The 24,778-nt window shown below is 39.6% G+C and overlaps 1 protein-coding gene across 14 annotated transcripts in view; it reads left to right on the forward strand.

The window, feature by feature from the left end:
• Nucleotides 1-20,484: 20,484 nt before the first annotated feature.
• LOC108025963 (gamma-interferon-inducible lysosomal thiol reductase) overlaps nucleotides 20,485-24,778 on the forward strand; it is a 71,343-nt gene continuing 67,049 nt past the window's right edge. For 2 of the 14 annotated variants that reach the window (XM_050889705.1, XM_050889706.1), the window contains exon 1: nucleotides 20,493-20,708. Coding sequence is in view for 9 of the 14 variants with exons in the window: in XM_050889706.1 (XP_050745663.1) it covers nucleotides 20,664-20,708 (45 nt within the window). In the remaining 5 variants the exon portion in view is untranslated. Of the gene's footprint in view, nucleotides 20,740-20,761; nucleotides 20,931-24,778 lie in introns of all 14 variants that reach the window. The other 12 variants (XR_007764898.1, XM_050889712.1, XM_050889698.1 and 9 more) reach the window with 12 other exon arrangements.

The following is a 24,778-nucleotide window of genomic DNA, read 5'->3' on the forward strand; positions in this document are numbered from 1 at the left end:
TCACTAATGCCTTTATCAATTTTAAGACATCTAGCAAACTTTACTAGAGTCCTGTGGGAACGTTCCACTTGTCCGTTTGTGACACTTTGGAGGGGAGGTGCATTCGAGTTCAACGATGGTTCGTTGTCGCAATATATGGCCTTGGCTCTAGGGAAAATATTTATAAGTTGCAGCAGCGCCGGCTTGAGATCCTCTATTGTTCTAGAGGGAATTGGTTGGACCATTGCAAATTTCGATAATTTATCCACGCACGTAAGGAAATATTTTTTTCTGTGGAGATATTGTCTACATGTAGCATTTCTCTAGCAGTGCTCGACAGTGAGAATTTCGCGCCTCTCAGCGACTGCAAAAATATCCGTTACGCGGTTTTTGCAATGCCAAAATTTGGTGGCAGGGAATTGCCTGACCAATTCATTCTGTATTATCGCTAGCGTGTGCAAACCGCAATGAATGGCATTTACGCCATTAGGAACAATAATGTCCGTGAGCTCCTTAAGCAATGACTCCTTGCATGTGAAGTCAACGTTATGCCGTCTTTTGTTTCCGAAAAGTACGAAGCTGCACTTCGACGAAGAGCGTGCTTCCTCCAGAGTTATCTGGGTTTGAAAGCGATTCAAAGGTTTGTCTTTGGTCTAAATCGTGTGCGTCATTGACAGCTCACTGTGAATTGTGGCCGCGCTTGAAAAAGCTTCTTCCCCCTCCACAACGTTCAGTTGTTGTCTTAAAAGGGCATCCGCAAAGAGGTTTTCATTGCCAAGCTTTTAAAAAATGTTAGCGCCAGACTCGTCAATGCGAGCTTTCCACCATTTGATTTTTGCATACGGATTGGATCCGATACTGCAAAAGTCCGAGGCTGATGGTCTGCGAAGATGTTTATATCTTTGATCGCGTACAGATAGTGTCGCAACTTAGCTAGTGCCCATACTATGGCTAATAGCTCCCTTTCATTGGCGGCTTAGTCCCTGTCACTTAATATCCTACAGATCATAATTATGAGGCGTTCTTCTTGGGACAGCAGTGCGCCAAAGCCGTAGGCTGACGCATCTGTCATTAGATCAAATGCTTTTTATAATTTGGATACTTGAGGATGACATCCTCGAATGCTAGGATGTTCCGGAGTTTCTCGAAGGCCCTACTAACACTTCCATTTTCCCCTTTCAAAATATCAGTGATGGGCCTAGCTATGGACGCAAAATCTTATATAAAGCATCCATAATAGCTGGCCAAGCCAAGGAATGATCTGACCTCGAATATGTTCTTAGGCTCTGGGAATTCCTGAATGGCTTTTATTTTTTCTGGGCCTGTGGTAGCCCCTTTATTGGTGACTATGAACCCTAAAAAGCTAAAGCTTTTCTTTAAATACCCTCATATTTGCATCGTGTAGGCTCTTGAGGACCCAATCCACTTGCCGGATGTGGGAGTTTTCGTCCTCCGAGAAGACAATAACATTATCAACATAGACATAGCAAAATTAGCCGATCTGCTCTCGCAGTATGTCGTTAATTGTCTCGCTATTGATGCAAAGTCTTTGATGAAGCATCTGTAATAGCTGGGCAGACCTCGAAATGACCTTACCTTAAACACATTTTTGGGTTCTAGAAATTCTCTAATGGCTTTGACCTTTTCCGGGTTTGTTGCTGCACCGTTATTGGTAACTATGAACCCTAAAAAGCTAACGCTTTTCTTAAAAAAAATTGTTTTTTAAGCTGATACCCTCATGTTGGCATCGAGCAACCTCTTAAGAACCCAATCTACGTGCCAGATGTGGGAGTGTCGTGAAATACATGGTCTTGCCTAAGTTTCCTTATATCATCAAGATGTTCGGCATGGGGTATCGGTCGGGTATTGTTCTCTCATTAAGTTTGCGAAAGTCTATTAACAGTTGCATGTTCTTGTTACCGTCTTCGACAGTGCCCTTCTTGTATATATATATAGGTCCGTAAAAATCAACACCACATTTGCTGAAGGGCTTACTGATTGCCAATCTTGCCTTGGCTATTACCCCTTTACTTGCTGCGGTAGTACAGTTCTTTATCGAATGCAAGGGATACAGGCTTAAACAATACGGAGGCTTAAACAATACGGAGCGCTCCTCCCTCGCATTGATGATCCAGAGTTTCAAACGAAGTAGCGTCACCAAAGCCTTTGGTCCGGGTGGAAGTGTGAAGGTGGCGGAAATATTTAACTGCCATTGATGATTTTCTAGGAAGTAGTACTTGGTGCTTCTCACTCTCAGAAAGATCGGAATAGTCGAGTCGTCCTCCTTTATGAGTTCGAATCCAGTATCGGTGTCTACGAAAGGAAAAATAAACTTTAGAGAACCTCTAAGTACCTGGTTTTTCTTGAGTTATCGAAGTTCTCCTGGTTTTCAAGATTCCAGGTTATGCAGTTTGATGTATGCTCTAATTCTTCCAGAATTAGGATTGGACGCTTTAGCTTATATGATTTCCGAACGACGTGTATAAATTGAAACAACCAAGCGACAATGCGTAGGCAAACGGTGTATGAGCTGTGCTTTTCGAGTGACGCCTGCAGATAGTTCTTTGTAGATGTGTTTGAAAATATGTCAGTTTCTCGCAGTTAACGATATCCAAATCGATGGCAGCATTTTTTGCAACAGACCACTTTGATATGTCTTAACACAAAAATGGAGGACCGGTAAACCATATTGATGCGTCTAGTTCGGTGACAGTGCAACCACAAAAGACAATACCGCCATTTGGAGGCAGTTTTTAAACTCTGGATTTCTGAAACGCAGTTTCCTACGAGCGTAACGGAGTCCTGTTGGAGCTAATGAAGTACTATTTGTTAGTCTGACCAAAAGTAAGGCAGTGGTCAACGGAAAGTTCCCCTTTTTGAAGAATGACTTCTTGTATGTCGAGTTGCAAGGTATGTATATCGGCTGCTCCGCAAAGCAGGTCGTTCGCGTGCAACGATGATTTTATAATTGATGCGCCGGTCGGGAATTCCTCCTCGCACTTGTCAGCCACAAAGTGTAAACTGCGTACTGCTAGATATGGTGCAACGGCGGTTCCTCAAGTGACCGTAATCTCGCCAAAGTATATATTGATATTTATAAAATTAAAATTATAATTTGCTGTATAGGCCGGAATAAAAAAAAGGTTCAAATGTCCTTAAAGACCTACCAGGCATGGGAAAACCTATGCTGCTTAGCAATGCAGGGCAGTATATTTTGGAGGACAGCAGGTCACAAATAAAAGGTACTGCGCTAGTTATTCTACGGTTTTGTAGGGGAGAGGTTGCACAAGACAACATTTCGCAGAGTAAGAGGGGACCGCGTCATAAAAACTTAAAGAAGGAAGGGCAAGTCGGACTCCAGATAAACGAAACTTCGAAGATTCCAATTTGGACCTAATGGACAATGCAAATATGTTTAATTTTGTTTACATGTCGTTAAATCATTATATTGGAATCAAACATAACTCGTTAGTCCGGGGATTCATTTCTTAAGAAAATAATATGGGAACTAATGGAATACGAGCAAAGGACATTAATCAATCGTTTGCTGTATCTAACGTAGAAACGTTTTGACAAGTCCGGTCATCTTAATAAGATGTAAACCAATTTAGTATTGATGAGTGCAATCTAATATCTAAATAAAAGAAAACAAAAAAGATTGAACATAGCTATGTTAGTGGTAGTTGACCGTCCAGGCATAAAACCATGTCGGTTAGGACTGATTGTCCGACTAGCAAGAAAAATAGCTGCTTTAGTTTAGCTAAAGATCGTTCAAACATTTTTGAGACTTTAGCTTTGCAATTGGCCTAGAATTTAAAAAAAAAATATTTTTTAACCAGTTTTGAATAATATGTTAAAGATTATTCTAAGGGGCTCACAAAGATGACGTATACAGTTTTTCAGAATAGAGTCGTTAAAACTCTCAGCCACCGTATAGCAGTCTAAATCAGTGATATCTTTTCAGCATCGTGGTAATGGCATTGAGTGAATCATCTTCATTTCACAGCATGCTCAGTTCAAAGTTAGATGCAAAGTACTTAGCAAATAGATTAACCAATGTCCGAGGAAGCTGAAAGACTTTCAAATGACATATGGGAAGGAAAGTAAGTGGTTGTTCGTTTAGAATTGACAAAGAGCCAGAATTTGTACTTAATTTACGCTTTATATCAGCAATATATTGGCTGTATAAAAATTCATTAAGGAACTCAAACTTACGCTTATGTTTCATGTAAAGATCAAAGTCAGCAGCAATACCGCTTTTTATGCAGCGTTTATAGAAGTTATCTCTGAAACTTTTAAATTTCTTCAGACCTTCTGAGTACCATGGTAGTCTATAAGAACTGTGAACTCTAGGTTTAGAGTATCTGCCACAATATTAGAGAGAAAAAAATAAATAAACTTCATAGCTGGTATTCACATCAGCATGCGAAAGGACTTTCTCTCATCTTATATTAAAAATATCATTACGGATAGAATCTGAACTGCCAGAATTAATACATGTAAGAGGCAAGCGATAATTGTTTGTGAAAAAAATATAAAAAGTAATTGAGATTAATAGGGGCTTGTGATGAGGATCACACGCGGCGAAAGCATTATCGCAGTTACAAAAGTTAAGGCCTAAATCAGGATGTACAAAAATTAGATCTAGAAGCTTTTTTTAGTTATTCAATACATGGTTAATCCGAACATTAAGGAACTCAAACTTACGCTTATGTTTCATGTAAAGATCAAAGTCAGCAGCAATACCGCTTTTTATGCAGCGTTTATAGAAGTTATCTCTGAAACTTTTAAATTTCTTCAGACCTTCTGAGTACCATGGTAGTCTATAAGAACTGTGAACTCTAGGTTTAGAGTATCTGCCACAATATTAGAGAGAAAAAAATAAATAAACTTCATAGCTGGTATTCACATCAGCATGCGAAAGGACTTTCTCTCATCTTATATTAAAAATATCATTACGGATAGAATCTGAACTGCCAGAATTAATACATGTAAGAGGCAAGCGATAATTGTTTGTGAAAAAAATATAAAAAGTAATTGAGATTAATAGGGGCTTGTGATGAGGATCACACGCGGCGAAAGCATTATCGCAGTTTAAAAAGTTAAGGCCTAAATCAGGATGTACAAAAATTAGATCTAGAAGCTTTTTTTAGTTATTCAATACATGGTTAATCCGAACTAATACCACACTAAGAATCGATTTCGTGGGAAAGATACAAACCAAATTAGCACACGAGAGGAGAGAGGTTGAACTCGCCTAAAACACATATTTTCAGGCCATCTTACAGCTCCTGGTATAGGTAAGCAATGTGGTTCACATGCGGTTTATATAAATCAAAATTGCTGCTTGGGGTAATGTATGATAATAGCAGGAACATTGTCTCCATAGGACCAGCGAGATATACACAGAATTGATTGAGTTGAGCAATTAAAATGCCGCCACCTCTGGAGCATCGTGTTTTAACAGAATCTCGATCTTTACGGAACACATGTAAAGATTCGTATCGAAGATCAGAATCAAAGAAATCCATGTTGAGCCAGGTTTCAAGAAAAATGATAACGTCATGATCACCATGAGACGTTGCCTGGAAGAGGGATTGAGAATTCGTACGATACCATCGATATTGTGAAAATAAGTATTAAAATTTATATTGTTTCCGCATATCCGGTCATCCATGGTTGTGCTATCCATAATTGGCAAATGGCCATTATCCAACATCATGGCCCGAATCCTTAAAAAGCCTCTCTGGGATTCTATCATAATTACTACAATTATTTGTAAGGTGGTAATACGGATACGAATAGGCTGATGATTATCGCTCCAAACATTTGGTAGGCAGTCAATATTAGTAATCAAAACATAACTGCACGCAGGTGAATGCACTCCTAGTAATAATGAGCGAGAGCATGTCCAGAGAGTACCTTCCAGACAAATGTGTGGAGAAAAGTTGTTGTAGAAAGTCGAACGCCACAAACGGTAGAGAGGAAGAGGGCATATCTATCAGGTGATGATGAGTAAGAACATTAGATGTTCAGTATACTTCGGGAGATAGACGAAAGATGATAAAAGAGCAAGTCCTAGGAGCGTGCCAATATTAGGGCCAGGCGGACGACGTATGTCGCGCAAAACGGACTACAAGGGCGATGGAAAATGATGTAAACGTAACTCCGAGAAGCGCGCCAATATTAGAGACAAGCGGACAACGAATAAGGCGAAAAGCTGACAACGAAAGCTCCAGCTGATGTTGTTGACGGTGCGTTAGGATAGACGGAGAGCGCAGTGAGAAGGCAAGCAGCTGCCGATGTTGTTGCGAAAACGCATTCGACAAATGAATGACAAATGTCAATGACCTCAGCTGAACTTCGGCCAGAAATCGTTTTTGAAGAATGAATCGTAAAGCTAGTCAGGGATACCAATCTTGAATTAAAATACTTTAGAGATTTAACGTCAGCCTTTTTTACATGTTTTACACAAGTACAAGACTTAGCTTCCACCTTAAGCTTGGTGGACAAATATTTAAATCAGCATTCGGTTCTGTATCTGTTTCAAAATTTCCGACATGCAAGATCTTCGGAATTAGGAGCCACTCGACTTTGTTGGGCTTGTTGTTCTTCCTTCTGTTCCTATTTTTAACTTGTATAAAATTTCCGCTCTCAACATGCAGAGCTTGATTAGAAGGGTCAACGACCGCGGAAGACGTATCAGCAGCAGCCGCATACGACTGGGGAGCTGCAGTTACGTTGGTAGACCTCGGATCAAGATTTTTATTTAAATTTTAAAGCTCCTAATATAGGCGCTCCAGGCCTTTCAATTTATCATAAAGTACGTCAATTTTAGAATGCGAATTATTCGCAAGCACACATTTGTCACATTGCCACAGTATGTTATGATTTAATAAAAGTTTGAGCACATCGTCTGGTAGGACAAGAAGTATGATAAGCGCGACGGCACATAGAAAAACAGCGGACAGCATCTGAAGCGGTCTAATGTAACATCGGTATTGCACTCGGGATAGCAGCGAAGTAACATAAAGAGAATTTTAAGCACGTCCTAACGCAAAGAAAGCTAGATGACGACTTTTTGAAAGCTTTGATCGACGTGAACTTTTCTGTACATTTTTGCCAGCGTCATTAAGGGACAGTTTCGAAGATGTTGTGAACAAGGCGGGGATACCACGCCAATTCGGAAAGTGAAGTGCAAGCCTTATTTGCCCAACGGCAAGTCAATGGTAGAAGACTTCAGCGCAAAGTATGCGCCGAGATTCATGAATTCATTCATATGCAAAAGGTGTGTTGGTGAGAAAATTCCAAGAAGAGATGTCAATTTCAGAGTCTTGCTGGTACAAGATGTGGCCGATGACACAAAGAGACGCACAGAGAACTACGAAGTAAAGGCGTATTAAATGTAAGTAAATAAAAATGTATCTTATTTCAGATGTCAACCGAAGAGTCGTTCAAAAAGCTATCTAAAAAGTTTTTTTGCGTTCTGGCTTCCTCCTGTGAGTCGGAACGCGTATTCAGCAAGGCGGGACAGCTTGTGTCCGACCGTCGCACCCGTCTTTCGTCCTCTATCGTGGATAAACTCTTATTTTTAAACAAAAACAAACATTTGAATAAACTGTGATAAACAACAACAAAAAAATGTTCCGCCAACATCGATGTTTCTCCACCTTTACTACGACTGCTTGATAAGCACTGAGCGATTCGATACCTTTTTCAAACAGATCAGGTGTTGTCATCGATTTGAATGTTGGGCATCCAAAAGCCAGCTGACGAGCATAGCGCACATGCAGATTGAGTAATTGAGAACGGTGATACCCATCCTTGCTTGGATGGCCTGGTTCTTGTGATGTGGGGTTGCTTGATTGAAGATATTGACAATAGCGTTCCAACAGCTTCGAACACTGCTTCCAGGTTGGCAGATCTCATTCCATTCGTTCCATTCGGTTCATGCTGGTCTTCAAGAAAGAATAAACTCCTTTATCTCTGAGAATAAGGGTGCATAAAAGTTTAAATATAAACTGACCGAACAACCTAAAACTCAATACCAAGACTAAGGTGATATGTTACTGCTCTTAGAGGGAGTTATCAGAGGGTTTACAGCTGAACATGTATAGACTTTAGGGCTATACAGTATTTTGTTAAAAATCTGAACAACACCATGTTTCCTTCGATGGTTTCAGTCAAGCATTCCCTAAACAGCAAAGCTTTTATATTTTCATCGAACATGTGCATTTTATCATCATCACTGTGGGCAGAAAACGTACACGAAAAAATGAAAATATACTGTAATCGTCCGATTGTTTCGGGTGTTACATCTAAAAACTAAAAAGATTGCATAACACGACTTTAAGAAAATCAATTGGTTTGGAAAAGAGTGGTAAAAGTGTAAGAGTGCAATTTTTTTAATTTAATCTGTGTGCTGGTGAGAATAAATATTTAGTAGGCGTCGAATGACACCTCAACTGTGGATGCTTCGTTCAAAATGGTTTTTTAGGGTCCTGACGATGTTGAAAAGCTAAATTAACTTTATATTTACCCCCTTTGAAAAAACAAGATCGTTTGTAAACTATATGTCGTTAGAAATGAATTTTAAAAAATATATTAAACGACTTTCTTACATATTTTGTCCAAGTACTACCGTTTAAATTAAATTATTGGCAAAATTTTGTAATTATTTTTTATTTGTTTTTTTCCATTTCTCAATCACGGCTGTAAGAGTTTTTCAATTAAAGACCTTGAGAGTGGTCGACTTTTGACATACAACACATTGTTGTAAAGTATAGTGGCAATCGGATTCAACAAACACAAGTTAACTTCTACTCTTGGGAATATCGTTCTTTTATTTTTTTACAATGTTGAATAAAAACGAATATTTTTTTTAGCTGACATAGGAACGATTGGATAATTAATGTCAAAATAATAAAAAGAATTTTGTCATTTTCGAAAAGCATATACGGTATTAAATTAAAATTTTACAGTAAATTTATATTTCTGTAGATAATTTTTTTTTAATATATGGATTTGTGAGAGGCAGACAGATTTAAGCGATTTGTCCCTTTGTGGACTTTATAGTGCGCGTGCAAACTTTTTTCAGGTCACTTTTAGGTCATTCGACAGGTATAAATAATGCTAATAAATTTCAGTTCAATTTCAGTTTTCTAACAGGAAAGCTATTGCCGCCACAGTTTTAGACGGATTGTGGGCGTTAAAGTGAGCGTGGCAACCTCCTGAAAGAAACTGCTGCGCAGAAAGCCCCGAAACCTACATGCCAAGTTCCGCTCCTCTAGCTTTTATAGTTTCCGAGATCTCAACATTCATACGGACGGACGGACAGGAGGATTCTCGCTCTTTGCACTACCCCTCTCTCTATTCTTACATGCAGTCTATCCACATAAGAAAGAAAGAGAACGAAGACCGTTTACCCAGTTTTGCAAACCACTAGAAGGCAGTGAAAAGACCAATAACTTTAGAACGCATTCAGTTTTCACATTAGTCTATGACTAACTCTCGTAAGGCGAGGCCAGTGTGCCTGATGCTTTTTTGGGAAGTTTTCAAAACGTATTCCAATTTTAAAGCGGTCATCTAAATTTAACTTTTATCAATTTTTTTAAAGCTGTGTAACGGGTATCTAATAATAAAGACACTTGACTTATAGCGTTACCTCTTGTTTTATTTTCATTTCTTTTTGTGAAAGTTAGGTCTGCTGCTGACTTTTGTTCAATATCATTGTCTGGTTGCCCGTTTGATTAACACTCCCAGCTGGTACCCTTTTAAGTTACGGTTGATATTTCTGAGTGTTCTGGGTTTCATTTCATTTAGTTTGAATATATTTATTCTGAATATAATTTTACGTTGATATTTATTATAACATTGGCTGTAACCATTATTGATCCTGTTCTGAATTTGAATAGACTCGTCTATCTTCACTGATTTTTTTGGCTATTATTACGAAAAACGAGGCTACAGGAATTATTATATCCGTTACTCGTTGCGTAAAATGGTATACTAGATTCGTCGGAAAGTATGTAACAGGTAGAAGGAAGCGTTTCCAACCCTATAAAGTAGTTATATTCTTGATCAGGATCACTAGCCGAGTCGATCTAGCCATGTCCGCCTGTACGCCTGTCCGTCTGTGATCTCGGAAACTTTAACAGCTAGAAGAATCGGACTGGGCATGCATATTCCCGGGATTTCTTTAAGCAGGGTTCCTCGCGCATATCCTCGACAAACTGTAGCGCGTACAATTTAACTGAATTGTATTTGTCTCATCAATACCTATCTTTTGATCTCGGGAACTATAAAAGATAGATGAGTCGGTGTTTATGTCAGCATGGTACCATGCTCTAACGCCCACAATCTGCGAAAAAATGTAGCCGCTAAAGTTTTCATGATAGAATTAAAATTTTAACTAAAATGTATTCGTAAAAACTTAAAAAGTCTACTTTAACGCTTACAAACCGCACAAAACGGTGGCGGCCAGAGTTTTAATTCTAAAAATATGTTGTAGCTGAAACTTATTTCATTAGTTGTCGATTTACTTAAAAAAAATTGCCACGCCCACTCTTACGCCCACAAAAAGCCAAAACGCTTAAATCCGCTTGCTGCCAACATAACATATACTGAAGTTGTGGGTAGGTGGCGCCTTACAATATCGCTTTGCTGCTCTCTATCAATTTCCCTTTTGAAACGAGCATTCCTTATAATTTTAATTCCGATTTTAATTAATATAGGTATTTCTTTTCTAATTATTGTCTTGGTTAAGCCTTAAGTTATTATTTTTCCTCTGGTGTTTATAATCAAACAAAAACACCTCAAACCAAAGTTTTGAATTCAACTTTTGTGACGAAAATTTATTAAACGATCTACCAAAAAATTCACTTTCTACATTTGGAGCATAATGCTGAAGTGGACAGAATGAGAACATTTAAGAAATCGCATATATTTTTTGTCAATTTTACAAGCGTTATTTGATAATGCGGTATCCCCACGACCCCTTACCACGTTAAGAGGAGTAAAGGAGTTAAGAGGAGAACAAAAATAGTGTTTTGATTATTACTTTGGGAGCTATAGTACATAGTTTTCCCATCCGACTGTTCCGACTTATTTACTACCTGCTCTAAGACCTCATGGTATAACACCCACCGGGGACTTAGTTTTCCCCAAAACAGGTTTGACAGTCAGGGTCCGCTCGATGGTGAGGGTGAAGTGGCATCTTTCGCTCTTTTTGTTCCACTCTTTGCTTCCAATTTGAACAAAATTTAAATGACAGGTGACAAAAAAGCTGAGACATCAAGCATTTCAAAGTTTTCTCCAAATTTCGAGAGTTCATATGGCTACTTAAGGTGATAGTGAAAATGTTGAGGAGATTGAAGCAGTTGGCGCTGAAGGGTAAATTTTGAGAATATTTGGCAGCATTAGTTTTTAACCAATTTATTATGAGCTTTCCTGGTCCAATATTCGAGCGCATTTGTGAAGAGGACGATAATCGTTCATTACCTGAAGCATCAGGAAAGGCAATGATAGTCAAAACAAAGATAATCACAAACAATTTAAACGACAGCATTAATTACGTAAATAGGACGATCAACAATAAGTACCAGAGGCAAAACGGATTCAACAAAAAAAACGGCAGCTTAAGCTTTGTCAAAAATGTCAAGGACAATGGAAGTCAAAAAGGTCCCGTATTGTCGCTTCCACAAATGTGGAAAAATAGAGCACTTGGCGAACGTTTGTAAATTAAAATCAAAATCTGTATCTTATGTACCAAAATCTCAATTCGAATACGGTTGTTATGGTGGGTATGTGGGCGTTTCAGTGAGTGTGACAACCTTATGAAACAAACTTGCGCTGCGAAGGAAGCCCAGAAATTTGCATGCCGAGTTCCACTCATCTAGCTTTTATAGTTTCCCACATGGTTAGATCAACTCGGCTAGTGATCCTGATCAAGAATGCGGTCGGAAACGGTTCCTTCTGCCTTTTACATTTTTTTCGACGAATCTAGTATAGCCTTTAACTCTACGAGTAACGGGTATAAATAAGTAATAATTTTTTTTCTGATCAAATTACTGTTGCATAGTTTCGGCATACAAGAAAGCAAAAAAATGCTTTTTACACTAAACTGAAAGGGGTTGATCTTTTTATTTCTCAATATCTTCGAAGCCATAATTTTTATGATAAAAAGTGTTGTATATCAAAAGTTGAGCATTCTTAAACTACGTAACACACTCATTTGGTTGAGCAGACTCTTAAATCTAAAAGTGAATTTACAAATGGAAAACCATTTTCATTATAAGAAGAAAAAGAACATTTTTGTTTTTACTCTTGATTGGGACATCGGATTTCAACAAGTTAAGAGCCATTCGACGCGTATTTTCATTAAGAATGGAACTACTTTAACACCCGGTGGAATTTATCCCCACCGACCACCTCCCTTCAAATTATATACAATTTTCTCTTCTTATGCTCTCTCTCCCAACCGATAAAAATGTCGAAAGTCTTGGTATATAATCTTCTTAGTTTTTGCTGACACCTTTCGATGTGTATATCATTCGTTACGATCGGACCATAATAACAGATTGAAGGGGAGTGGCTTTCCTGGGTTTTTGGCTTTCGTTTTGGTTCCGTTTCGAATTGAGAAATCATTTTTTAAACTTTTAAAAGAATATTTCACTTTATTGGCCGCGGCGTGGGCTTTCTTTCACTTGTAAATAAGAACTAACAGCTATTACTTAACTCTTATGTTAGTAGAGCGGGGGTGGAGACAGTCATCAGTCCGTGAGCGAGATGAGAGGCCATCTGGACTTAACGGCTCTCGCCTAACCACTAACACCTCCTTGGCGCGGTCATTCTCATTTTCATCCGACGCCACAGAAGGAGCTGCAGGTGGCGCTTCGAACAGGTCGGAACACCGGAAATGGTTCCGCGGGCTTTGCGTTGGGTTTGGCGTAAACCGTAATCTACAGGTGGTGGTGACGTCGCCGAAGGTCGCAACGGAGAAATTGATCGGCGGCGCGAACTGGAAGATTCGCGCAAATGGAGCAGCTTGTGGTGGTCCCGCACACACCGCCGCATCATACTGCTTCGGAATGCTGGTGGGCCAGGTATTTCGCACAATATTTGTTTATGATAACGGCGCGGTGGAGGAGGAAATGGTTGCTCTTCTGTAGACTCGGTAGCGGTAGGATCGAGTACCTTGTAAACGTCAGTCGTCCAAAGTTTAGGTGTGCGGGGACGTGGAGCCATGTTTTTAATGAGATAAGCGCATTTAGTATAAATTGGGAATGGATTCTGAAGCAAGAGGACAGCACTATTTTGGAAGGGCGGAGGTTGCCTTGGAAGAAGTACTAGCTTGTGGATGGATATTGTCTTCTTTAACGACCACCATATCATCGATTTGGATATCTCTGGAAAAGTTCTGCCATTTATTCCGCTTGTGGAGTTTTTTAAGTACTCCTCTTTCCATCGCGCACTGAACTGCTGATGCAGGGTCTTTAAGTGTTGCCAGCGATGTATAATCGTCTAAGCTTCCCCCTTTATTTCGGGTTCAGCTGTGGAAAGCAATCAAAAAGTGGCCTGGCGTTAATGCCAACAACTCAGAAGAATTTTCGGACATTGGAAACTGGAATTGAGCCATGCTTTAACTTTTTCTAGAAGAGTTGAGAACTCTTCAAACGTGTACTTCCGACTTGACGTCGACTTGTAGTAAAGTGCCTTGAAGCTTTTCACTCCAGCCTCCCACAATTCTCCCATATGTGGAGCTCCTGGTGGAAAAAACCGCCACAAAATTCCCTGATGGCTTTAGGTATCAGTCACAGACTCCTTAATCGTCTGAATGAAATACAGGGAAAAAAGAGTCGCTGCCCTCACAAAGGTTTTGCCGTTATCCAAATGGACCCACTGAGGACAACCTCTTCTTGCTACGAATCGGGATAATGCCGCGAGGAACCTCTCGGTTGTCTGGTCGGACGTGGGCTCTAAATGGATAGCCCTTGTGGAGAGACACACAAACACGCAAACATATCCCTTGGTAATAAGGCATCCTCTTTCTGCGTAGCTTTTTATCTCAAAGGGGCCTGCATAATCAATGCCAGTATATGTAAATGGCCTAGAAATGGAAACTCGATCGGTATCACCCATCAATTGCGTCTGTATTCTCTTCTTGCAAATAGTGCACACCTTGCAGGACTTTAGCACAGGTTTTACCAGATTCATGATTTTAGGAATCCAATACTTCAATCGAATGAGGCGTACCACTAGTTGGTTGCCGCCATGCAGGGAAATCTGGTGTAAAAAAAGGACGAGCAGACAAGCTAGTCGACAGTTGTATGGCAGTATAGTAGGGCCTCTCGGCAGATTGCGGCAACGTTGAATGAAACGTAACACATACGCAAGAACCCGCAGAGCCTTGTCCAACTTAAAGAGCCGTTCCAAAAAATCTTCGGATGGGGCTTCTGAGAATTGACCTTTACAGCACGATGCTCTAAGTCTGTGACTGGAGGTGTAAACCCCAATGTTGGCCACTTGTCTTTTGGCTGTTGTAACTAATTCGGTCCTTACCACCAGAGTTGGCTATGAACCAGCTCCCACAGCGAAACGCCTCGTCTGGCTAGGCCCACGGAATGGTACTCAGATCGCACATACGCCCAAAGCTCAGTGCTTGCCACCTGAGTAATCTTGGTCACTCGGTTGGTCACTCGGTTGGGGATGCCGGTTTATTCAACCATGCGAGGACGATGGTGGAATCAGTCCAGCAGAAAATATAGGAATTGAAAAAGATAGCTGTGATCATTTCGGACAACAACAATGCCCCACACAGATCCAGCCGTGGAAGGGACCCCGTTTTAACAGGGGCGACTGGGGTTTTGCCGGTAAGCAGACGTGTCATAATGTTATGGCCTACTTCAACCCGTAAGTATATTGCGGCCCCATATGCCTTCTGCGATGCATCACAAAAACCATTATGATCTACCTTCACCTCTGGCTGGAAACCAAGTCACCTTGGAATACGGATCTGTTCAAGCTCGGAATAGCTGCGCAAAAATTCTTGCCATCTTTGATTAATTTCTGTGGGGATATTTTTATCGCAGCCCAACCCTTGCAACCAAATCTCTTGCATAAAGATTTTTGAGCGGACAATAAAGGGGGACATCCCTCCGGCTGGGTCAAAAAGTTTCGCGATTTGGGAAAGAACCTCTCCTTTCGTATAAGTAGATTTAATCCAAACTGGCGGTGGAACAAAATATAACTCATCCGAGGTCGCATTCCACCAAACATTAAGTGCCTTGACAAAGCTTTTGAAAATAAGGTCCCAAAAGAATGCTCTCCTGAGTAGCTGTCCACTTTCTCAATGGGAACCCGGCGCGGTTAAAAGCGTGGTGAAGCTCTCTTAAATGGAATTGGCTTAAGGGAAGTCCTTTTCTACGTCATCTGCCGGCTAGAAGCATTGAATACCACGCAAAGTTTGGTGGTGGTACTCTTAGGTTTGAGCACCGCGTGATGTGGAAGATAATAGCGTGGAGAATCGTAAGACGGGGGGACTTCTCTCATGTGACCCAGATCCAAATATGCTTGAATGACTGAGTCATATTGCTCTTTTTATGGAAAGTTTCTTTTCAAACTTTTCTTTTCTAAGAAACTAAGCTATGGCAATGGATCGCGAGTACGCCAGTTTGGATTTTTAATTTTCGGGTTCGCGAAACGGTAATGGTATTACGTATATCCCACTTGCGTCTCTAGTGGTGGTTTGGAGAAAATTGCTCTCACAATAGGAATCGGATTCTTTTAACCTTTTAGTTGGTATGTTTTCCACCTCCCAAAACTTAGTGAGAAGTTTTTCTAAGCCCCTGTCACTCGTTTCGGTTATCTTGGTCGTGAAAGCTGATACCCGATTTTGGCTAGATGTACTAGCAACTGGGCCGGTAAGCACCCAGCCGAAAATAGTTAGCTGACCTAGGAGAGAACCACAAATGTTTGTGCGCGTGCCGCTTAGCAACACGGACGGTAAAATGTCGGCTCCAATCAGAACATCTATCTGGGAACTCTCTAAAAAAGTTGGATGTACCAGGGGAATGGCAGGTAAATCAATCAGCGAATCTGGTGGAATTGGGTAAGACGGTAGCTTTCCGGCCAATTCAGGCAAAACGTATGCTGCGGTTTCTAGCTGAAGGCCTGGCTTATAAGGGGCTCGAATAGAAAAATGGCAGAGTCGCTGGGCGCCACCTGTGCAGCTGGATTTTGCGGACCTTCTTGCGAACTAACTGCGGAAGTTGGGGTTGCCTTTATGCAACAGTGTATTATGCCGCGCTCGGCATGTGAAACAGCTGTGAGTGCTAGTACATTCACGTAGGGTGGCCTCTCGCGAAACAATTTAGGCAAAGCTGTTTTTTTTTGGCTGTAATTCATTTGCGCATCCACAGAAATCTGTAGAAAACGCTGGCATAAGCGCACTGGATGACTCATATTTTTGAGAACAGATCGCAATTCTTTGGTTTTGTGAGTTGAGCTTCCTGGAAACAGGTTGCCTCTTAGCGTTAGAGTGATTGCTGGTGCTGGGTTTCATATCCTCAACCGCCTCTAGCGTTCGGTATCGGTCGCTATGAAACGTGTTCTCTTTATCCCAGGTCGGAATTTGGGATTTGGATGACAGAGACTACTCCCATAAGGAGAGGGTTTGGGAATCTACTGGCGCACAGGAGTACCAGGAAACAGTCCCAGTTCCTTTTAGAAATGTTGGAATGAGTTAGCGCTATGAAACACCCTTGGATTGTGCTCTGTATGTCTTTCAGAGCCTGATTAGATTCCGACCTTAAGGAACTTAAATTAAAAAGGAGTTTGAGTTGGCTGTTTACTAGCAACCTCTTGTTTTCGAAACAGTCTCAAAGAGCTGCCCATGCTGAATCGAAACCCTCATTTGTGAGATGGGACTTGGGTACCATTGCCTTAGCCCCTCCGCTAGTTTTAGCGTTAAGATGAAAAACTTTTCCGACCGATGTTAGCCTAGAATTGTTGACGTAAACTGCTGTAAAAAGATCTCTTATTTTCGAAACGATCTTGAAGCGCACCCCATACTGAATCGAAACCATCATTTATAAACTGCTGTAAAAAATCCCTTGATGTTGGCCATTTCAGATAGACCCCTTCGAATACTTCAGTATCGCATGGCGGTAAACGGCACCCAGACGGAATGTAAGTGGACTGATTATTGGTGCTCGTGGGCGGATGCTGAGAATTGGCGGTGCAGCTCCGGTTTACCTTTAGAATATTTGGAAACTGAACAGTCGCACATTAACTACTTGATGTATGATCGCTCACATCTCAGAAACTACAAATGCTAGAAAGTCGGAATTGGCATTTAAATTCCTGAGCTTCGTGCACCGCGCATGTTTGTTTCTGCAGGATGCATTGGTGCCATAATCTAATTTCGATTAGGTTAATGTTAGCTATAAAATGCTGAAAAACATTGATAGAAGTGCGTGAGGAGGATTCTCGCTCTTTGCACCACCCCTTTCTCTATTTTGGCAAGCAGTCCATTCCCATGGTAAAAAATGAGAACGATGATCGTTAATCCAGTGTTGATAAGCACAAGAATGCAGTGAAAGGACCGAAAGCTCATACGCGTAATATTGACGTGCAATAACTTTACAGCTTTATAAATCGTTCTGTTTACCTACTTCAATGTCTAACTCTCGTATGGCGAGGACTGTGTGCGTGTAATTTTTAAGCGTATTCCAATTTTAAAGCGGTCATCTAAATTTTGAATAAAAATCTGTGTAACGGGTATCTAAAAATCGAGACACTTGACTTCAGCGTTTCCTCTTGCCTTATTTTCTTTTTTTTTTGTGTAGGTCCTAACTTTTTTCAGGTCTTCTTTAGTATTGTCCAGTATCATTTTCTTATTACCCTTTTATTTTACGATTGACCTTGCAGAGTGTTCTGGGTTTGCGTTTTATTTAGCTTGGATTTATTTGATCTGAATATAATTTTACGTTGGTATTTATTATAACATTGGCTGTATCCGTTGTTGACCCTGTTTTGAATTTAGGGTTCCACGCCCACGCTCAATTCGCAATAAACTGTAGCGCCTACAATTTTTATGATAGAATAAGCATTTTAACTGAAATTTACTTGTCTCATCAATATATATCTATTGACCTCGGGAACTTTAAGAGCTAGATGAGTCGGATTTATTTCAGCATGGTTTAAAGTTATCGAATTACTTTGAAAAAAACGCTGGCCACGCCCACCCTAAAGCCCACAAACAGCCAAAACGCTTTAATCCGCTTGCTGCACACATAACATATTCTGAAATAGTGGGTAGGTGGCGCATTACAATATCGCTTTACTGCTCTTTCTCAATTTCTCTTTTGTAACGGGTATCTTATAATCGAGGCACTCGACTAGCATTCGATCTTGTTTTTGTTCTGATTTAAATTACTATAGCTATTTTTTTCCTATTTATTGTCTTGGCTAAGCCTTAAATTATTATTGTTCCCGTTAAAATCAAACAAAAGCACCTTAAACCAAAGTTTCGAATTCAATTTTTGTGACGCAAATGTATTAAACGATCTACTAAAATATTAACATTCTACAGATATTAATTTTACGTTGATATTTATTATAACATTATAACCGATGTGGACCATGTTCTGAATTTGAATAGACTCGTCTATCTCCACTGATTTTGTTGGTTAGTATTAAGAAGAACGAGGCTCCAGGAATTATTATTTCCATTACTCCTAGATCACCACCTGTCCGTCAGTTCAGCCATCCGTCCGTTTGTCTGTCCATCCGTCCGTCCTCCCGTCGTATGAACCCTGTGATTTTGAAAACTATAAAAGCTATACGAATCGGACTGGGCATGCAGATTACTGGACTTTGCTTCAGTAGGGTTCCACGCCAACTCTAACGAGCACAATCCGCGAAAAATTGTAGCGCCTACAATTTTTATAATAGAATTAACATTTTAACTGATATGTACTTGTCTTATCAATACCTATCTACCCTGCAAGCAAAAAGGCGATAATTCTATCGCATAACGTCTAAGTCACTTCTGGAAGATAGAAAGGCGATAGTACACATTTTACAAAAACGAAATATACATATATCGCGTAGAAGTAACTTCTAAGTCACTTCTGGAAGATAGAAAGGCAATAGCACACATATCGATCGCAAAGAAGTAAAGAAAGAAACCAAAAGAAGAAGAAGACCTGGTGCATTCTGTTTTAAATATGAAAAAGGAAGCAGCAGGCTGGTTTAATTGTGCGCTGCAAAACATTTTCATTGAATAATTAAAGTGATATATGAAAATAATAAAGTCAGGTACGTGTTACATAAAGTGAAAGATATTGTGCGTTTATCTAAGCTTAAACTACTTTCCTTTTTTACAAAGGAACAACTTTATAGTCGAGTGTCTCGACTATCCGATACCCGTTACTCAGCTTAAGGGGGCAAAAGGGAAATGGAGAAATATAAGCAACAAAGCGATATTTTACTTATTTACGCCACCTACCGGTTATTTCAGTAGATATTATGTGGGCGGCAGACAGATTTAAGTGTTTAAACCGTTTGTGGGCGTTAGAGTGGGCGTGCCACATTTTTATAAGCAGCAAAGCGATATTTTGGGTCGCCACCTTCAGCAGACAGATTTAAGCCTTTTAATTTTTTCGTTTAAGCCGTTTGTGGGCGTTGGAGTTGCTGTGGCCAATGTTTTTAGGTCAGTCGATAGGTATTAATGAGACAAATACATTTCAGTTACAATTTTTGTTCTATCTTAAAAAGTGTAGGCGCTACATATTGTGGATTGTGGTCGTTAGGATGGGCGTGGCACCACGCAGCGCTCCCCAAGAAGACCAGGAATCTGCATGCCAATTCTGACCGTTCTAGCTCTTATAGTTTCCGAGAGAGTACAAAATTAATCAAATTTTCGGTGGAAAAATTTTGATTGAAGATTTTAGACAACAGTCTTCATGCCTCAAAAAAAAAAAAAAAAAATTCTTAATAAATTAAGAGGCCTATTAGAAGGGGGATGACTAAATGAATTTCATGCTGGTCGTGATCTCGCAATTACGTTCTCCGCCGCGTTCTCCAATGTGGGAATACTGGATAACAGCTGCCAATTACATGGCAGCTAATGTGGTGCTGGAGGACGCGCTGTGGAAGAATGTAAATATCTGGGGAAAGCTGGGGATGACATTGCCAGGAGCTGGCCTTTCTGCAAAAGTAGTAGTACAACTCCTTTTCCATCCCGTTTCCAAAGTCCATTTTGGTATATTGGAAATCGGAACTGCACTGCAGAATGCACGAAGAAGATGGCGACACTAGAAAGAAACCTTAGACTACTCAATGAGAAAGATTAAAATATATTTTTATAAAACCCATTTATTTGAATTTTTCAGTACTCTACAAGATTCAACTTTTTTAAATTGCTTAAATTTTTCGCGGCTTGACAGTAAGACCATCCTAAATGGATTGCGGGTGAATTTAAAACTTTCGGTCACACTACAAAGAATAGGATTTTTCGTCTAGGGAAACTCTTAGCCGATCTAAGTACTAGGCCTAAGGGTCAATGAAAAAGTGTTTCGATTAGTTTGTATGATTGAAAAACATTTAAATTTAAAATACTGGCCCAAAAAAAAGAGTGTAAAAAGTACAAGTATTTCTGAACATTAAATTTTTTATTTTGCATGAGCCGGTGTCGATTTGCTGACGGATTTGATATACATATGTATGTATGTACAATGAATGCATATTGTGTGCAATGTTAGTAATGTACTTTTTTTAGTTTCAGAAAGTAATTTCCTCCCGTAAAATTTTTGATAAATAATTTAAATTTTAGGCTCATTGAAATGGTCCCGAAGCGTAAGCGTGCTTATGTTATAGTGCTTTTTGCCGTTGTGATAGTTTGTTGGCTAAAAATATTGTTATGGAATTTACCTCTGCCAATTTTAAATGTAAGTACTTGTAAATTACATTTATGTGGTTGTTCCCGGCTGTTCCTCGCCGCTGTTCGTAAGGAGGTAGGGATAGCGCCACTGCTTGACGTTCCACTAGTTTTTTTTGAGCGATGTGTGTGCCCGGATGATGCGCCTGTGGACTCGTCGGTCTTTAATTGTGCAGAATACGATGGGATACATTCCCTTCGTTAATAGCCCTGAAGGCGCGATAACCAATTGAATAATTTTGCATCTTTAGATAGATTCAATTTCATAGAGCTATGCTCTCTTCATTGGTATTGAAATGAAACTGTACACTAGCTAAAATGCTGACACTTACAAAAAGGGCACAACTCACCGTACAGGGAATATACGAGAATATATAAGAGGCCGGCAAGCCTTCTTCTTGTCAGGCAAAAATCCTGACACTAGCAGGAAGTGCACCATTCCTAGGAACAGATTTATGTTGTTTAAAGATGTAAACGCTCAGTTCGCTTTGGCGGCGGTGTTCTTATTGCCGTTAAGGCCAATCTTGTCTCTCAACGTATTCTGATGATTGGTACGGATAGTACGTTAGAGTTTGTTGCTGTTCGAATTCAGGTTCACGATTATTATGTTTTATATCCTGCTCGTATATTCCCCATCGGTCTGATACTGGTCTATACCTTCATCATTTGGTTCACATACAGAGTATTCATTGGACCGTTGGCAATAACGACCATCTTATCGTTTTTGGGCGATTTTAACCTTCCTACCATTTCTTGGATGCCCTCAACTAATTAAAATATTCTCCTTCCCACAAGAGCCCATGAGTTTGTTCACAATTTTATTGATCTTTCTTTAGGACAACTTAACTCAGTCTTGAACTGCTCTGGTAAAATTTTAAACCCTATTTTTTCCTTAGAGTTCGCAAACGCATATGTCACTCGAACTAGTCCTTTTTCGAATCCTGAAGACGGGTACCATCCTACATTTGAGGTAGCCTTAGAAGCATTTGCTTCAGTACTGCCATGTCCCGATACCACACCAGCATCCTTTCGATGTTTTCGTAGTTCTTTGTTCACTGAAATGAAAAGGCATTTATCGGGAATCGACTTGTCCTTCACAGACTCAATCGACAACCTCTCTCATATTGTGGAACGGTTTTATGGAACTCTATGTTCTGCTTTCGATATGTTTGTCCCGTCATTTCTCTCTGCCACCGAGTCTTGTAAGCCCCCTGGTTCTCTCGTAAACTCTTTCCTAAAAAAAATTCCATGCTAAGGCTTTTAAAGAGTTTTAAGAGAACCGGACAGCTTGCTGACCATTCGAGGTATTTAATTGCTCGCTCGAATTTCTTAATCTTTAATTCCAATTGCTACAATAGATACTTAAACCGTTGTAAAACCGAATTCAGTGATAACGCCTAAGTCGACACAAAAATCACAACAATTTCCATCTTTTCACTTTGATACTTCATCCGCCTCTTGTGATTCTGATATCCACGTACTTATCCGTTGCTTACGATAATACTTCAGCCTACCCGTACCCTCTCCCTTACTCTACCTCTATTTTTATGCCACTAATTAGTAAGGATGATGTTTTTCAAAGCCTTTATACAGTCAAGCTGTCTTTCCCTTCGGGCCCTGATCTTGTACCGAGATGTGTTATAAGAAAATGTGCTGATGCGTTCTTCCAACCATTATCTAAACTTCTTTAGATATCCCTTCTACATTCTTACTTCCCTGAAGTTTAAAAGGAATCTTTTATCATTCCACTTCATAAAAAAGGGAGTAAATCGGATATAAAAAACTACCGTGGTTTTGCAAAACTGAGTGTGATTCCCAAGTTTTTGAACAGCTAATTACCGCTCAGCTACAGCACCAGTGCAGTTCAGTTATATCCCCTTCTCAGCATGGCTTTATAAAACGAAGGTCAACGTCTCCTGGAATTTATTTCAATTATCAGAAACGCTTTTAAAAACAATTATCAAACTGATGTAATTTTTAAAGACTTCACCATCGGTTATTATTAAAAAACTTAATCTAACAGGATTTCCAAACCCGTTGATTAAGTAGGTTTTAACTTATTTATTGAAACGGACTTTAAAAGCTCAATCTCTTACCATGTCTATGTGACCTATGGTGTTCCGCAAGGAAGCACCCTAGGACCTCTTCTTTTTGGAATTTTAATTAATGAATTGCCTCAAGTAGCTCTCTCCTCTCACATTTTGATGTTTGCTGACGATTTTAAACTTAGAATGCCGTTAATGAATACCGATAACCATGCCCTTCTGCAAGCCGATCTGAACAATATGCATTCCTGGTGCATGCAGAATTTGTTGTTCTTAAACCACTCTAAATGTAACTTTACGTCTTTTTATCGAAAGAATCTCTGTCATACAATATATTTTATCGCGTCTAGTGATCTTGAACGCATAAATTCCCCTACAGACCTTGGAGTCTTATTCAACCGCGACTTAAACTTCATGGATCACATTGGCATCATAGTTAAGAAAGCAAAAGAAGGAATTTAGTGACCTCTATACCACGAAACACTTATGCATTTCCTTGGTTCGTCCAATCCTGGAATACTCCTCGTGTGTTTGGTCACCTCCCTCGAGGTTCGTCGGACCTCTTTCATAATCTAATGACTGGTCTTATAATTTCAAGCTACCTTCTCGGTCAAATACAGTTCTTCATTCCTGTAAGGTTAACTTGTTACATTCGACATTCGAATATTTGTCAAACGAATTTTGAATTACATGCTAATAAATTGAAATTTTTAATATTCACTAAATGTTCCGTTAATCCTGTCTATGCCACCGCCCACTTAATGTGAGACTGGTACTTTGTTTATGTTGGCAGATATTTGCTGACTTTAATGAAATATATAAATATACGTATTTTTCTTTAAAAAAACTGGCCCAATCTAACGCTTAAATCCGCTTTCCGCCCACACAACAAATTCTGAAATAGTGGGTAAGTGTCGCTTTACAATATCGCTTTCCTGCTCTCTCTCAATTTCCCTTTTGTAACGGGTATCTAATAGTCAGACAACATAGAGGCACTCGACTATAGCATTCCTCCTTTTTTCTATTCCGCTTTTAATTACTCTAAGTATTTAGTATAATTATTGTCTTTGTAGGCGTGACGCAAATCTATTATACGAACTACTAAAAAAATGCACTTTATACAATTGGCAGTTTATACTTTATAAATGTTCTCTCTGTATGTTTGTATGTTGATCATGGGGAATCTCTACGACCCCTTACCTTGTTAAGAGTGCTTTTTTTTATTTATTTAAATTAAAAACAAAAATAATGTTGATTATACTTTGGGAACTATAGTACATAGTTTTCGCATCAGTCTCATTCCGACTTATTTACTACCTTTTTTAAGACCTGCCAGACAGACGGGAAGGCTTAGTTTTCCCCAAAGCGGTCTGTCTGCGGCCGGTCGACGGTGTTCCACTCTTTGTTTGTGCAGTTGCTACCTAATTGTTTTCATTCGCGCTCTTACTTTAAAAACAGGCCATGCAAATAAGTGAGTGAGGTAGCAAGAATAGAAAAATTGGGAGCTTTATTAAAATAAATATTTTGTTAACTTTAGTTCTAAACTTAATTTAATTTAATTTAAAACATTAAATTGTAAAATGCGATTAAAGTTACAAAGCTAAAAATTTTCTGCGCTGAAAGTTAAGACACACTTAATTCTTCAGCCGGAGAAATGGCCAACCGGGCCACAACAAAGCCGGGAGTTAATAGCCAGGGAGCTGAGAAAGCTAAATTATTACCAACCCAATTGGAGAAGACAGAGGAACAGTCGGTTGTTCAATGTGTAGTCTTTTATGTAATCGATACTTTTATACAATAATAATATTAATAA

The sequence above is a fragment of the Drosophila biarmipes genome, unplaced genomic scaffold, assembly GCF_025231255.1.
Source record: "Drosophila biarmipes strain raj3 unplaced genomic scaffold, RU_DBia_V1.1 ptg000005l, whole genome shotgun sequence".
In the NCBI taxonomy this organism is placed as follows: Eukaryota; Metazoa; Arthropoda; class Insecta; order Diptera; family Drosophilidae; genus Drosophila; species Drosophila biarmipes.